Raw genomic sequence first — 17,604 nt, 5'->3', positions numbered from 1 at the left:
ACAAGCCCCGATTTTGGCGTGCGTCCTACGAGGTATCCCAGTGCCTGTGATTACACCTTCTTTCACTGTGCTTGCAAACGGTATTCATTTAATTATGATTAATGAAGTTTGCTGCGGGATGTGAGTGGTAATCCCGTACATAACTGTCTCGCATGAAGTTGTCTGCTGCTATACTGTTCTTTTTCCACCCCCGCATGGGCGGCGGGATGTTTCCATCTGGCCTTCGATTCCAACCTTGAAAGCAGAGTCCAACAAGTTGAGCAGAATAGAGCGCCATTGTCCCACAAAGAGGTGCCTTTGACTTCCTCTCGTGAAATATTTGTCCTTCACGTTGCTACTTCGCGCACTGAGGAACAGGCGCCTCTGAATACTGACCTCCCCCTGCATTTCGGCTCTTTGATCCAAAGTATTATCAATGCCTCGTCCACGACCGGCCTGGCTCAATTTTTTTTAACATGTGGGGCTCGGGTCTCGTGACCTCTTTCCAAACTATTTTTGGTGTAATTCCGGCATTTGTTCATTCACTGTTCTCGAGCATCTTTGGAGGTGTTCCGCTGCTTCTGGCGCTGGTGGCAGGTGTGCTGCTTTTACTCTTCATACTCCGGAATGGCTGCTCCTTCTGTGCCACACGAGCACCTGTCCCGTCTGCATCTTCTTCGTGATAGGATGCTTGACTACTATGGTACTTTGCCATTGGCGACTTTGAGCCTGGCTTATGGATTATCCTTCAGGTATTCCTACTTCACCTGCGTACAACCTGTATTACACTGCCTGGATTGTCCCTTTGAATGGCCTCTGGATTTGTGCTTGACCAACATGGTGTCTCCGGTGCCGGATTTCGATCGACTGATGCGGCCCTTAGTGTCTCACGAGTTGTCCTGTTCTGGTGTCCGGATCATGGCGTGTGGAGCGGCGCATGGTATCCTGGGTAATTGGGACATCTCAGCGGCAGCCTACGACTTCTTGTCCATGAGCTATTTGGAGGAACATTCCGGGTGCCCTCTGATTGTGCTGGAGGCTCCGTTGGTTGGAGAACACGTATGTTCCTTTTCTTTACTCAATTGGATGGCTGAGACTTTCAGTGGCCCTGGAAACGATTGCTTGTTGGAAGCCGTGGCCACATATGCTGCCTATACATTCATGGATTAACTGGATTGTCGTCCATTGCGCCTGTGCTACTGGACAGCACCCTGGCGCAACATTTATTTCTTTTATTTCTCGTGTTTCTCTTCCTGATGGTCTGCTTGAGTTTTTTACTATACTTGCATTGTGTTTTTTGGAATTGTATGCTGCAATGAATTGGACTGTAGGACTTTGGCGCTGCATTGGTTACGCCCTGTTCTGCTCTGACGAAACTGAACTCTGCGTTCTCTCTTTTCTTGCCTATTACATATTGCTTCGCTCAAGGGGGCGTGTAGTGAGTTCTCCCTGAATACGTACATGCATTGTTCAGTTGGCATAACCACGTTGAATGTTATGTAGCCATATTTGTGTCTTTGCACACGACACTGCGTTTACATGTTCTTTCTTGAATAAACTGCTGACTCGAGACTTCCTTCAGACGAGTGCATTCTGTTGTTCCCATCCCAAGCTCTGCGCAGCGACCTTGGTCTGTACATGCTGTGACACAGTCTGGAATGTTACACAATGCATGTTTTCCACTATAGGTTGTTCGACCCACGATTTAGCCATGGCACACGCGCAGCTGCACATACCTGACAGTTGGTGCTTTTCATAGCTCAGACATCATGTTTATTATTCAGACCGAAGACGAGCCTTCCTGCGAGGAGACTCCTGATGCTCCTGTGATGTGATTTCACTAAGCTGATCTTTGTGGTATGGGGTCCCCTATTCAAGCCTGAGAGACCTTCTGTAATGACATGATTGTGATATTGGCTACTTAGTTAAGGGAAGGTGGTAGTATCCTCGGTATTTTCCGATTCGCTAAATACCACCTCGGTATTTACCGATTCGGTGGATACCACCTCGGTATTTACCGATTCGGTGAATTCCGATTCGTATTTACCGACTGTTACCGAATCGGTAACTGTTACCGAATTTTTACCTACATATAACTTACCGGTTCTAATTTACCGATTCGGTACGGCTCGGTATTTATGAACCGGTAAAATTTATTTACCTACATGAGGCCCAGGGTGTGATGATGTGATCTTACCCTCTACGTGCTCAACTCAAGTTCAATCTTCAAGGGAAGATATTCAAAAGCTTCATCAATCCTCAAACTTCAAAGACTCTGGCACCGCATCCAACTTCAAATACAAACTCTGGCACCATGCCAGATCTGTTTTCTATTTTCTTCAATTCAAGTTTGTTCTCAACATAGTCAATATCAAGCAGAGCTGAGTTCTTCCAAGCATTTACTCCTCAACCTCAGCACTACAACGGAAACACCTCAAGAACCAAGTCATCCACTAACTTTCAAGCGCCATTCAATATTCAAGCTTCTGTGTCTACAGAGCCTCTACAAGCAAGGTAATCAGCTGCTGCCTGTGCCTCACACTACGCAGTGTAATTTGAAGTGCACTCGTACACAAGCTGTTTTGACTATTCTCACAGCGCCAGAGGCTAGTGGACATACTTCTACTTTTGGAATAAGCTAGCAGTGGGGTATGCAGTGAGCAACAGTGTCCACTCAACTCCTAAAAGGTCTGTTTTTGCTGTCCCTTCAATGTAATTGGTCTGCTTCAACCCAGGGATTCTGAAGGGCACGCAAGCTGTTTTCCTGTTTTCACAGCGTAGAGGCAAATGAACTTACTAAAACCTGCTAACTTTTGGAAAGTGCGGTTATCAACGTCCCAGCGGCATCAAAGACATTATCTCAATTAACATCATTACACCTTCTACAAGTGTATTTGTGGATTTCTGGGGTAGGTTTATTTTTATTGATTTTGGGTTCCCCAGTTGCCCCTTTCGACTGGATCACAATCAACCCACCAGGTGATCTGGTTCTTTTATTCAATATGGGGAGGACTCATGCCTGTGTCATGGATTTATTTCTTCAGTACTTTCCCGTTTTTTTACATTTGCGCCTCTGCCTCTAACTTTTCAATCGCAGTTGAACCGCTGCCTGGCTTTTCAAATTTGCCTCGAGCTTACAAGCAGAGCGCGCGCAGCTTTACCTTCTTCGCAGAGTTCTCCGATGTCTCCATGGTTTCCCGCACCTTATTCTTCTTCGATGTCCATTGCTGCTTCTGGACGTCTACATGCCAAGACGTGCTGTGAGCCACCCGGCTCAGCGTTGGTTTCCCGCACCTTCTTCTTCGATGTCCATTGCTGCTTCTGGACGTCTACATGCCAAGACGTGCTGTGAGCCACTCGGCTCAGCGTCACAAACGTGGCACCATCTTGGGTTTGGCGGTACCACCGATTCCCTGGAGCTGCACTATTTCATGGGTTTTAAAGAGTTGTCTGCCAACCACCTTCGTATCTTGGTGTTTCAATAAAGTTATCATTACTTTCAATGACTTTAGATCGGTGCAGAAGATCTTCGTATTTCACTGCAGGTACTTTGTTTTTCATTTTGGTAAACGTTCTGTCCCTCCTGCATTGGTCTATGAGTGAACTCTTCTATTCCAAGTGATTTTAGGTCGGTGGATTCTACTCTTTACAACAAAGTACTCTTGGTTCCTGGACGCCTGTCTCGCTGATCGCGGTGACTTATGGCAATGAAAATGAAGACACAGACAATAAAGAAGAAATGTGTGAGGCCCTTAGAGCATTTGACAAGGATGGCAATGATTACATCACTGCAGACAACGTGTCAATACTTGTGGACCCCATGTCTTTTTTTGGTTTGGACGCGCTCCAGTCAGGACACATGTCGACCAATTTCAATACTGCATTACTTCAATATTTCTATGCGGTGAAGGTACTTTTCCATTTTGAACGCTACGCAATCGTTGGAACTGTTCAGGGTCTCCTCACGTGTTTTTGTGTTAAGACAGCTCTAGCCCTGTCATATCTAGGTTTTCAAGGAGCGTGCTGTTCTAGCTCAATGTCTTTCTTGTGCTTTTTCAAGCTAGTGATCACACGTGTTTACCTGAGCACAACCTCTCATGTGCTTTTCAAAGGGAAGTTTTTCTCGCGTTTCTCATGTTTCTAGCACTATGTCAAAGACCAAGCTTTGCTGTGTTCTTTCATTTAGTTCAATATGCTCAATTTTAAATGCTATATTTTTTTTCTGCTTGGGCATAGTTTGTCCAGTGCAGTTTTTCTTTTAAAAGGGCAGTTTAAGGTTAACCATTACATGACCTTGTCCTCAAACATTCGCTATATGGCATGTTATGTCTTTCTATTCAGTTTAAAGGGGTATATACGACCCTAGTTTCAAGCTTTCAATATTTCAATTTTGCAATTATCAATGTACTTGCATGTGTTCAATTACTCATTTATTTCAATGTACATGTATTCCTTAGTAGGAAGTGGGTACCTAAGTTCACTTATCGAGTTGCATGCATTCCAGTAGTATTTCCAGTAGTATAACCTCAACATTACAACAGCAGCACCTCAACAAGGAAGGTAACTGGTGGTTGCCTGAGTGTGTCTCCTGTGCGTAGTAAGGTGTTCAAGTTCTGCGCATATCAACTTCAACCAAGCAAGTGTGGTAAATTGTTTATGTGCAGTGCTGGAGTGGTGTGGGCAAGAGTTGTGTTCAACAACAGAGCGGCATTTCTCCAGTGTCTCGACACTACACTAATGGACTTCTGCTCAACCTGCCAGTTCCTGTTTCTTGCCATTTCCTGCCACCCTCCTGCTGCGCTCACAGACCTCAACTTCTACCCCCACAAGCAAGGTAATAACTCTGGCTGTGTTTGTGATCAATACCTTTTGGACAAGCTTTGTCTGCACACAGTCAAGTTCACTTTTACTACAATGTTAAACTGCTTCAAGAATCAAGGGTTGCCAGTTCCTGCTGCCACGACGTCTAGATGTGGGCGCTACAAAGGGGTGTGTACATGATGTTTTAAAGTGCTCCTTGCATCTACAGTAGGAGCAGAAATCTCTACATAGGGTCCTGCAATAAAACGGACCTGCCAAAATACTGTCAACTGTGAACATATTCTACGAGGAAAACATCGCATGTAACAGAGCTGTGCACATTTACAACGTTGATGCTTCTAATCAAGCAGTTATCCAGTTATGAACTGATTTTACTCAATTGTGGCCCCAGTCATCCCCTCAACATTTTGCAAGTTCAAACGGTCTGAAGAAATGGCAATATTATGTTTTTGTAAACACCATATTGGTCGCCCCTAACCTGTACATAACAGATTTTTCAACTCAAGTGTGTTCCCAAAATATTCAACATCAAGGGAATCGTAGACAAGTTTTCTACCACCTTCCAGAGGGTAGCCTGACTCAAAGTGCTTCCCTAGAATCAACAATTCTGTCAGCTTTGCTGTATGTGGTGGGACTGTGTTTTACTATGCATCAAAACAACTGGGGAAGTGTTGGCTAGGATTTTTTTTGTTTCGCTCAATATTTTCTGGCAATCCACAAACTGTTTCCATAAGATGTCAACCGCTTTGCACGGCGTCAAATGTTTGATGGCAACTTTATGGTTCGGAGTGTGACCAGTGCCACACTTTGCGACATGTCCTGTTTTGCCTCGAACAAGTGTGGACAGCTGTTCATGTGCAGTGTTGGACCGGCATGCACAACACCGGAGCCGGGTTTTCCAGTGTTTCGATTTAACATGAAGTGACTTCGCACAACATTACGAATGTCTCAACACGGCTTTCGGGTAAGCCTATTTTTTTTTTTTTGGGGGGCCCGACCGTTCGACATTTTGGGAGCTCAACTGCCTGTTTGAAAACTCTTCACGAGCCACCTGTTGCGCATTCTCCCTGCGCGTTCCTGGTTTCAAAAGATGCATCGCTAAAGCCTCTGCACATTGAGTCTTACCTGTTCCAGCGAAACCCCGTGCATCCCTTGTGACGTCATTCTTTTGGAGTCTTCTATGCGGTGAGGTCTTCGCGACCGCCGGCTCCTGCTTGATGTTTGGATGTATAAATGTGTCGTGATCCACCCGACACTACCTGCAAAATGTGCCGCCATCTTGTGTTTGGCTTCACCGTGCTCTCCTTTTGTTTCTGCCAACCACACTCCAAAATTGGCAGTTTACCTTGTTGGTTTTCCACTTTCAGCCCCATTTCATTCCTGTTCTGGCCAGTGGGTGCGTTTTGGGGAAGTCTTTTGTACCTTCTTATATCCTCTAACGTTGTTGTTTTTCTTTGCTGTTGTGTGAGAAGGAAGGATGGTTTCTATGTTTCATTTCTTTTGTGTCTTGGTTGCTCTCCTTTCTATGGTTGTTCTCACATTGCTCTTCTTTTGATCGATGTTCTTTTATTGTTCCTTTGGTTTGTATAATCTTTCTGTTTTCACTTTATCAGGGTTTTCTAACATTTCTAGTTTTTTTTTGTTTCCCGTATAAGAAAGGGAGATGTTATATCCTGCTAATGTCAATCCAATGTTATTCAATCACAAGTGGAATGTTAAGGTGATGCTGCTATCAGAATGTTGGGGAGTCTGTGAGAGAAGGGACAGTTGACTGGGCTGAGCTGGCTGCTCCTGGTGGGGTCTTTATCTGATCTAGACTTGGTCTTAATTTGATCTACTTATAATCTACCTGTGATCTTTTACCAACTTGAAATAAATCTCTTTAAAACATCTCGACTGAGTGGACTTGATCACTACACACATCCCCTACCCTTCACAAATACACAAAAATAGCAAAACAAAACAAACAAAAACGTAATAGAAATAATAACTATATAAAATTATTAAAATCCAAAAGAATAGTGAATGGAAAGTTACACAAAGAAAACATAATTAAATGGAGGTTTCTTCATAGCCTATACAATTAACGTTTAACCCTTACCAGTCTAGACATGCTTCAGACTTCCCTAGAGTTCAGACTTACTATGTTTCTTTTCATCTTTGTGATGACATACAGACCCATGAATCTCAATGTTCCTTTCCTCACATGACCTGGTTTTCTCACCAAAACTTGGTAATCAATCTTCCAATCACAAGACTTTGCACTAAACGCATCATTTACCTTGGTCTTTGCGTCTACTGGCAATCTCAGGCAGAATCTTTACACTCTTGATGACCAAAATGATTATCACAATCTTCCTCACAAGTGGGGATTACCTCTCTTTTTACCGGTAGTCTACACATGCAGTCTGCAGCCTTGTTACATGCCTCAGGTATATTTTCTACATGGAAACTGTACTTTCACAATCCTTCTGTCCACCTTTTAATTCTTGGTGTCAAATTAGCACTGCCCTTACATGTAAAAATCAGTGTTAGAGGTCTATGATCAGTCCTAACAGTAATAAAAAGGAAGGCCCACAAGAAAAACTCTAAATTATGTACAGCCCATTAAAACGCTAAGGCTTCCTGTTCAATCACTGAATATCTCACCTCTGTCTCCTTGACAGAGAAAGATGTGAATGCAATCACTTTCTTCTCAATCAAGAATTTGTAAAACCGCACCCAACCCACTGACACTTGCATCCTTGGATAGTATTCTGCGACACATTAAATTGATCTAAAGTTGGCAAAGTACCGATACAGCATTTAATCTCTTCAAATGCCATAACCGAATCCATACACCATTCAAACTGGATTTCTTTCTTCAACAAGAATCTCAAAGGTAGCGAACGAAAGTTAGAAATTAATTTAGAGCGGAACTCTGGCAATAAAAGATGTCACTTGATCCTTGTTGGCTGAAGGTGCATTTACAATGCTCTCGCCAACTCTAATTTCGGACTCATCCCTTCATGAGAAATAATGGGCCTTAGATAGGTGACAAACATCACCAACTGTACTTTCCTTAAGCTCAAATCCATGATCACACATGCTGGTTAAAACCAACCTCACAAATCTGGTCATGTTCTTTTCTGTCAATGTCAGAACCAAGAAGTCATCCTGAAAATGTAAAACCTTTAGTTTGCTTCCCCCCCCCCTCCCACCCTCCCGTCTCCCCCCTCCTCTCAAAGTTACCCCTTCAAGATGTTCCAGTCTGAATAAAAAATGTCACGTTCCTACTAAAAACAATCAAAAAGGTGTAGAAGTCATTAGCAGGCAGCCAATACCGGATTACTGAGGGTAAATTGTTCAGTTCTTGCGATGCGACCCAAATAGAGCAATTCGTTCGAACATTGAGATCGGCAAATTTTGCCCAATCCAAAATTATCGCCATAACGCTGCATGCATACACTTCGCGTAATGTTAAAACTGGACTCAAGCTGGATGAAACTATTTGTGCGCGCGCACACGTGATACTTGAATCTGCTTCATGAGGACAACACGTAGTGCATGTGAAACTCGCAGGATTACCATGTTGACTAGATGCGGTAAACGGCTGTCAGTTTGTTCAGTCGTTGCTGTGCAACCTGTTACTGTAGAATATGAAATGGCCGCTAGCAGGCTGTGTCCATAGTTGCTATGCCACCTGTTATTGCTGAAGTAGTATCGTGCACTGGTACCTAGCAAAACCAGAAGGTAAACGAGAGAAAGTAAAATTGATATGCAGGGATATCACCAGATAACGCAAGACGACCCGTTTAGACACCATGTGCAGTGCTAAGTTCCGTAGGTGGCAAATTAGGTCGGTGGGCTCTGGACCAACTGGTGGCTTCCAAACACAGCCAAAGGAATCCTTGTCACCAGTATTAATCTCCTCTTCCTCCAGTAAAATCCACAGGCTTGAGATGGTGTTAATCCATTTATTAGAAAGAGAAAAGCACAGAAACCTTCGGCCGACTCACAGCTCAGTACAACTACCTTCTTTAGAATTTTCCCCAAACCATTCTATTACAATAGGAATACATCACAATGACAAATCCCAACGATGTAGATACTCTTTTAGCATCAGAGAATGCCCATGATGAAGTGACATTCTTTTAGCACCAGAGAATTCAATATACAGAATATAACATTGGCCAAGAAGCAGTCTCTGGAAGGACTGAGGGCCCATTCCATCAGGGCTAAGGCCTCTACCACTGCCTTGGCTCATTGCGTACTTGTCCTGGACATCTGCCGGGCTACGATATGGATATCAGTGCATGTGCTGACGGCCATGTCTGAAAGGAAAGACTTATTAAGCTTGATGCAGGAGGGCATTTTGGTCTGAGTCCACTCCACAAAACCGCCACCTGGGGAGGTACAGCTTTGATATATATTCTAAGGTGAGGAAGGTGCTGGTACAAGTATCCATCAGAACAAGTTACTTGACTTCAGTAATGCTCCTTGGGTGAATACTCTATTTGACCACAGATCACTCACTGCCCTCCTACCTCCCAGTTCTTTGGAATGATCTCGATCTTTTTAAATATCTACAATTGTCGCAATTTAGAGAGCAGCATACTGGTACCAACAATCGTTCACTGTATGACAGAGCAAGAAAAAGGGAAATAAACTGTTGTCAGTGCGCAGGGGTGACACTTATATCCGCCATTTCCAGGGGGTAAGGAGCCTATGCGAAGCTGCACAGTGCCACCTAGTGGTGCACAAAAGCACTGCTTAAGAAAAGTTTTCTGTTCAAGTCTGACACCTAGGGGGAGGGGGGGTATTCTAAGGTGAGGAATCTATGGTTAGATAGAGTATTGACTAGAAACAGATACCCAAGTTAAGAACCTTGCTTATAGCTGTGGACTGGGCTACAGTGCATTCTCAGCTTGACCGTTTTGTCATACACTCTTGACATGCTGATGGTCTGTTCAAGATCTCAAACTTGCATCTGGATGGTGGAAATGCCCTACTCCATGGCCTCCCATACTCAACATTACTACCACCCCAACCCGAGAGCATCTACAAAAGCCCAGAATGTCTCATCCAGGACATGAAAAATTGAATCACATCACTCCCATCATGCTGGAACTCCACTGGCACCCCTTGCCAACTGCAACATCATTTACAAAGCCATAACAACCAGCACTTATGCGAAAAAGCTCAAGATCTTATTGTTCTCAGCACACCCATGACACTGCAGAAAAGTGTAAAAAAGAATAGAAGAAAAACAAGGCAGCAGATCTTTTCCATTTATGTACCTAGAATCTAGGCTGGTACATCAACATTTCGATCAAGACTACCCGAATGTTGCTCCAATTTAGCAAAAGAGATTAAGACACCTCTTTAATTAACATGACATCACAATGCATTCACCATCCACAAAGCTACCTCTTATTTTACTCATTGACTTTATGGTTATCTTTCTCACTGTACAGCCTCTGCAACCCTTTGGCTAGGTTTGAACTAAAAATACTACATGCATATATATATACATTCATAGCATGACATAACTCAACACGTCAGAGCCGCCTCCTCACTTCTTGAGTTCCGCAAGAAGCTCAAGGCCTGGCTCTTCAGTGAAGCATCTTGGGACCACAAACCTACACACCTGCCCAAGCGCCTTAACAGCCTCGCTGGTGATTAGTGCGCTATACAAATCAAAGTATAACAGTTATCTGAGGTCTGGTCATTCTTAAGTGATCGTTCGGTAGAAACAGGCACTGTATAACAAACTATAGCCATTATTGGGGATTCTGTGCATTCATGTATTCCCAAGAAAAAGTAAAGCATACATATCTAGCCGAGCAGCCAGAGTGAAGTGGGTTCTTACCTCAGACTAGCACTATAAATGAAGATGTGCAGAATCTCTGTACAAAGAACTACAGTGAACAAATTTGAGTACAGACAAATTCGCGTGACAAGGATAATTACCTTCTTGTGTGATACAGATCGAACCACTGCCCATCCCCACTCTTAAAGCATCAACTCCAGCATCAATCAAGTTCTTGGTCTGAGCAGCAGTCACAACTGATAAGAAAAAGCAAAGGTTACACACAACAGGTATAGAAATAGTTTATTATTTCGTGACAACTTAAAATGACAGGAATTCTTAAAACTAAATTATGGACAATGTACTTGTAACCCCAATTCTCCATGTTAAGTATCAACACTGCATTCATAAACATGGCTATTTGTCAACATGAAAGATCCTCGAAAACTGCTAGTCTTTGACATTCTTACTATAAATGCCTACCTAAAAACACTTTTTAAACAAAAATAAGATGTAATAAGGACAAAATTTAATTAAACACTTGGCTAAAGGCTTTAATGTTTTCATTTCTAAGGGCATGCTGGACACATCCTGGCACTGCCTCTCAAGCAACTAAGGACATGTCCATAACGTCCTGCACTGGAGGTTGGAAATCCTCTCACCCAAGTCATTACCTTCATTTTTTAAGCATGAGCTGCTGGAAGCTAACTTCCACAGCAACCAGAGGCTGTTTTTTTACCTAATCACGATCAGTAAAAATGGAACGCTGAGGTAATTATTGTGAACATGCAACTAAAAGGAGCCTATCAGAGATATGCCCCCAGCACGGATTTCGAGGAGGGTGGTATTGTGCATAGTGGAGACCTCTCCCCTTAGCAAGGATAACTCATTGATCCTTGCTTGGGGATCGCTCCAAGAGGGCAATCACTATGCAGGGATCAAACATGTAGACAGATTTATTTTGGGGTGGAGCAGGGGGAAGGAGGTGTGAGTGGCTATCCTGGCAATAGGCCTGTGCTCCCATTCCATCCCTGAGCACAAGAGATTTTCTGCTTCTGGTAGGGGGTTGATAGGAGCAGCGTGTGCCCCCCCCCCCACCATCTGGCATTGACCCCACTAGACGTGGGAATCTTTGTAAGGCATATGGCTGAGCCATCACCCTATTCCTGGACACAACAGTTTCTATTAGCATAAGCACACTTACATACAGTCGCTGTCCCACCCTTAAATCCTAACCGTCTTTCTGCTCAAGCTGGGCATTGAGCAACCCCATCTCAAAGGCAAGCAGGAGTATATTTGGATTCTTTAGACCTTGTTTTGACATGAGCTGCAGAATAGCGGTAAAAAGAAATTTCCTCTTACTTGCAATGCTGAATGGCTGCATTGTTTGGACTCTGGGTCAGCCAATAACCAGAGAGCCCTGCACAAACTATACATTTCTGAAATCGAGACATCCAAGAAGTACATAGTTGTAAGGGTGGCATGAACCATATTATAATTTGTTTAATCAACAGCTTCATGTTTTACAACAGCACTGAAGTCTGGATTACCACCCGCAACTCTTACTCGGGTGTATCAAAAAACGGTGGCGGAGAGAGCTTGAATAGGTCCAACGTACATGCCCTATACTCTATTCACAAGAAAGAGGGTACGAAGTTCCTAAGTGATGTATTAAACACTCGAGAGTAGGAGGTTAAAAAGGAAACTACAGGTTGTGAGGAGGGGGATCCCTCCTTTCGGAACTAATGTCCTCACACACCCAGCAAGCTAGGTGTCATGCTTCAACATATGGGCCTGCTCCTAGTCGGGCTGGCGCTGCAATGCCCGACAGGCACCCTTAAAGGGGCTCTTTTTCAGAGATCTTTTGTTCCTTGTCGTAAGGGTGCAGTGGGTGTGAGGGGCCTAAGTGAATGTAGATGTGTAAAAGGATGGTAAAACAGGTAAGGAAATCCTCTGTGGTTAATTTATTCTGCGAGGGACCCAACCGGATTAAAAATCAAAAGGGAGAGGTGACTCCTTTGTTTATAATGTAACAAAAAATGTCAACTCCCAGATGGTCAACCTGTTTCTCGCCCTATATTGTCATGGAGTGATCATTGGCGATTCTTCAGGACCGTGTGAATTAAAAACTATCTACATAAGAGTGGCCAGGCGCAACGCTACCTACCGCTGGTTAATCCCCTGGGACATTACCCTAGGGAAAAAGAGTTAACCTAATTAAGCTGTGTGTGCTGCCTCATCAGTTGCAACGGAGTCTAAAAAGATACAGTAAGTGGTGTCTCTGCTCCTACTAGGAGCTCGTCGGCTGACCTGCCCCGCTGCATCCAGGAGTCTATTACTTTGGTACCAGTGCAACCTATGGCACTGCAACAATCCTCTCTGGAATTGCTTTTAGGGGGACACGTTCTAAGAGCCCCCAGAGGCAGTAACAAATGTCCAGTACACATTCTAGGAAATGCCTTCATGTCACTCAAGACACTCCAAGGGCTAGCCTGGATTCGATGCTGCTAAGATTTTGTACAAAGAATGAATGGCTTTTCCTCTGCCTCATCCATACAAGGTTATTAACCAACTTTAGCAGGGTCTCCTCCTTCAAGATTATCAATTGCTTACACCTACACCTTTAATGAAGAACAGGTCAGTGGAGCTGCAAAACTCAATACTCTGATGACTAACACAATCATCTGCGCCACGGACCTTGGATACTCTACACTAAATTGTTTAGCTTAAAGACCACTTCTGCTATTGCTGCCAGGGCACACGAAAATAGCAATGCACTGGCTCTAGCTCCAGTTTCAGCCAGACCTGCTTCCAACCAGGCCCCTAAAGAAGTACATCCCTCCAGAGTAGGAACCTCTCTTCGTACAGACAGATGCGCAACCAAAGTGTGAATTTTTCTGCAGAAAGAAAATCCCATGCCACAGCCCCTGCTTTCATAGTTTCCTCCTGAGAAAGAGCAAGCGGCTAGACTCATCACAATGAAGGTCACCAGTGCCACTGCCTTGCTGCCTAGGTAAGACATCTCTCTGGAGCTCACTTCGGTGGTTCCCCAAAAAGCAGCCACATGGCAGAATATCAACAGATTCTAACAGGAGGAGAAAGGTGGTCTCCAATCAGGTAACTGGTGCAGATGCAGACGTCTGATTTAGCAGCTATTTGATACTATCATAGTTTGGCTACAAGGTGAAATTCTTAGCTGTGGCTAACAAGCTTTAAGCCACAGGCACTAAGAATTTTAAATCTTACTTTCTCCGGCAATATGTTATTTGGAATCACATGCAGATAAAATCAGAGCTTAAAAAACAGATGCAAAAACTAAGTGTGCGCGCCTTGAAACGGAAGAGCTTAAGAAAGGACACTGTTGGTTCAAAATCATATTCTTGTCAGAGAGAGATGACCAACCCTTGGCAGCCATAGTAAAGCCTTCAGCAACTCTTAACTGAACGTTTTGCAGGAAGGATGGGAATGAATATGCTACTTACCAGTATGCATCTGTTCTTGGCATGTAGGGCTGCTGACATTCATATCTGTGCATAGATCGCCTCCTAGTGTTGGGTCCGGATGTTTGCACGTTGTTGTCTTCGAAGTATCCTGGGATAGGTGACTCCTCCCCTGGACTACAGTGCGCATGGGCATCCTCTCCATCCTCAGATTGTTTTTCGCCATTGTGGCAGTGATGGAGTAGGTACAGAAAGTGATGACCATGCTTACAGTAATTCTGAGAGCTGCAGCTGCTACAGGCGCCGGGGAGGAGGGAGGGCGATATGAATGTCAGCAGCCCTACATGCCAAGAACAGATGCATACTGGTAAGTAGCATATTCAGTTCGAGGCATGTGGGCTGCTGAATTCATATCTGTGCATACAATATATAGCAGTACCTCCTATTAGCGGCGGCTACCAGTGCCAGCTGCAGCGGTCTGAAAAAGTGTTTTGAGAACAGCCTGTCCTACAGCTGCCTGCTGTTTTGATTGCACATCTACACAATAGTGTTTGGTAAATGTGTGTGTAGTGGACCAGGTGGCTGCTCTACATATATCATGCAAAGGAATGTTTCCCAGGAAAGCCATGGAGGCCCCTAACTTACGTGTTGAGTGGGCTCGTGGGGGAATCGTTAATGTGCGTTTAGCTTTTTGATAGCAAATTTGAATACATTTAACGATCCATCTGGCTATACCTGCTTTGGAGATAGCGTTACCTTTGTGGTGTGGGGCAAAGGCAACGAAAAGTTGTTTAGTCTTCCTAAAGACCTTAGTCCTGTCGATATAGTACATGAGGGCTCTCTTCACATCTAGTGTATGGAGTGCTCTTTCTGCGACAGTTTGTGGGTTTTGAAAGAAAACAGGCAGTTCAATAGTTTGATTCATGTGGAACTGCGATATCACCTTGGGCATGAATTTGGGGTTGGTACGTAGTACGACCCTGTTGGCGTGAACCTGTATAAATGGCTCTTGAACGGTTAGTGCCTGGAGTTCACTAACTCTCCTTAAAGAAGTGATTGCTACTAGGAAAGCTACTTTCCAGGTGAGGAATTGAATCTCGCATGAGTGTAGAGGTTCGAAGGGTGGACCCATCAGGCGTGAGGACCAAGTTGAGGTTCCACATTGGAGCTGGTGGGTGGCGTGGAGGGATTACTCGTTTGAGTCCTTCCAAGAATGCTTTGATGGCCGGCACTCTGAATAAAGAGAGGTGCTGCCTGTTCTGGAGATAGGCTGATATTGCGGTCAAATGGACACGTATTGAGGTGTATGCCAGATTGCATCGGTATAGGTGTAAGAGGTAACAAATTATGTTTTGGATGGATGCGTCTAGCGGGTTAATGTCATTATTATTGCAATAAATGACGAACCTTTTCCATTTGGCTGCATAGCAAGCTCTGGTAGTGGGTCTCCTGGCCTCCTTAATGATGTCCATACAGTCAGGTGGCAGGTTTAGGTAGCCAAACTCTAGGACTTCAGGAGCCAGATTGCCAGGTTCAGCTGTTGCGGATCTGGGTGCTGAATCTCTCCATGGTTCTGCGTCAAATGCGCGGGTTTGATCCGCAGCCTTTGATGCGGCACCACGGAAAGTTCGAGAAAGGTGGTGTACCATGGCTGGCGTACCCATGTTGGAGCAACCAGGACGAGTGTCAGTGAGTGTTGTCTGAGTTTGCGAGCCACCAGCGGTATCAACGGCGCTGGGGGAAAAGCGTACGCAAATCTGCCGGACCAGTTCATCCATATCGCAGTGCCCTGCGACTGCGGATGTGGGAACCTGGCGGCAAAGCTTTAGCATTTTGCGTTTTCGCTTGTGGCGAATAGGTCTATCTCTGGATGACCCCACTGCTGGAAGTACGGTTGGAGTACTGATGGGTGTAACTCCCACTCGTGCATCTGGTGGCTGTGTCTGCTGAGCAGATCCGCCATCTGGTTGTCCTTAAGGAGGTGTTCCGCCATGAGGAACATGTTCCTTTGAATGGCCCACTTCCACATGCTCTGAGCCAGATGAGACAACTGTGGAGAGTGTGTTCCTCCCTGCTTCTGTATGTAGTACATGGCGGTCATGTTGTCCGTCCGAATCAACACGAATTTGTTGCACAAGTGTACTTTGAACGCTTTCATAGCTAGGAAGATTGCCATCAGTTCTAGAAGGTTGATGTGCATCTTCTTTTGTTGTGTTGTCCATAGTCCCTGCACTGTGTAATTGAGTACATGAGCTCCCCATCCCTGGAGAGACGCGTCCGCTGTCAGTATTATCTGTGGAACAGGCTCTTGGAACGGTCGGCCCTTGCAAAGGTTTTGTGGATTCCACCAATGCAGAGTTGAATGCCCGACCGCTCACCAACACTAGGTCGTTTAGTTGTCCTTGAGCCTGATTCCATTGACGTGCTAAGCACTCCTGAAGCGGGCGCATATGTAGTCTCGCGTGTGGGACTATGAAAATGCAGGAGGCTATCATGCCTATCAACTGCATGAACACTCGCGCGGGAAGGGAGTGTTGGGGTTTGAACTTGGAAATCAGCATTTGTATGCTGTTGATTCTCACTAAATTCGTCTGAGCTGTGGCCGCCAGAGTGTCTATGGTCGCACCTAGGTACTGTTGTACGTGTGCGGGTTGGAGATGTGATTTTGGGTAATTTAGTGAGAACCCTAGACTGTGAAGAAGGTGAATGGTGCGGGACATGTGGTTGGCACATTGCTGGGCTGACTTTGCCTGAATAAGCCAGTCGTCCAGGTAGGGGTAGACATGAATGTGTTGCCTCCGTAAATGTGCGGCCACAGTAGCCAGACACTTTGTGAAAACTCTGGGCGCTGTTGTCACGCCGAAGGGAAGAACCTTGAATTGGTAGTGCTGCCCTTGAATAGTGAACCGGAGATATTTCCTGTGTGATGGGTGAATGGGTATGTGGAAATACGCATCTTTGAGGTCTAGCGTGGCTAGGAAGTCTCCCTGTTTGAGCAGTGGTAGGACTTGTTGCAGGGTGAGCATGTTGAAACGCTCCGAGAGAATGTAGCGGTTGAGGGGTCTCAGGTCTAGTATAGGTCTGAGTGACCCGTCCTTTTTCGGTATTAAAAAGTACAGGGAGTACACCCCCGTACCTTGCTCGTGGACGGGTACGACCTCTATTGCGCCTTTTTGTAGCATACTTAGCACTTCCTGCTGTAATAGCGTTAAGTGCTCTGAGGACATAGGACGGTGTTTTGGAGGTATTGTGGGTGGAGTCGAGGTTAATTCTAGGCAGTAACCGTGTTTGATAATATCTTTGACCCACCTGTCCGTGGTGATGGAGTTCCATGTGGACAGGAACCTTTGTAGCCTTCCCCCGACAGGTGTTATGTGGTCGGGAGGAAGGGAGAGGGCGTCACTGTTTGTTCTTGGGGGAGGACCTGGTGTTGCCGTATCCGCGTCCTCTGCCCTTTGTGCTTGAGCCACGATACCCACCCCGGGTGTTTTTATCGTAGGAAGTTTGTGTGTTTCCCTTGTTGTAGGTTTGCTGTGACCCCTGTCCTCTACCTGCTCCTCTATTTCCGGGGCG

The 17,604-nt window shown here is 45.0% G+C and overlaps 1 protein-coding gene across 2 annotated transcripts in view; it reads right to left on the bottom strand.

The window, feature by feature from the left end:
* The window catches only part of IMPDH2 (inosine monophosphate dehydrogenase 2), a 340,575-nt gene that overhangs the window by 127,214 nt on the left and 195,757 nt on the right, over nucleotides 1–17,604 (bottom strand). For both annotated transcript variants that reach the window (XM_085624345.1, XM_085624344.1), the window contains exon 9: nucleotides 10,753–10,848. In XM_085624345.1, the coding sequence (XP_085480471.1) occupies nucleotides 10,753–10,848 (96 nt within the window). The remainder of the gene's footprint in view (nucleotides 1–10,752; nucleotides 10,849–17,604) is intronic.

This window comes from Triturus cristatus, chromosome 9 (assembly GCF_964204655.1).
Source record: "Triturus cristatus chromosome 9, aTriCri1.1, whole genome shotgun sequence".
NCBI classification, from domain to species: Eukaryota; Metazoa; Chordata; class Amphibia; order Caudata; family Salamandridae; genus Triturus; species Triturus cristatus.
This window is presented reverse-complemented; position numbering and strand designations above follow the sequence as displayed.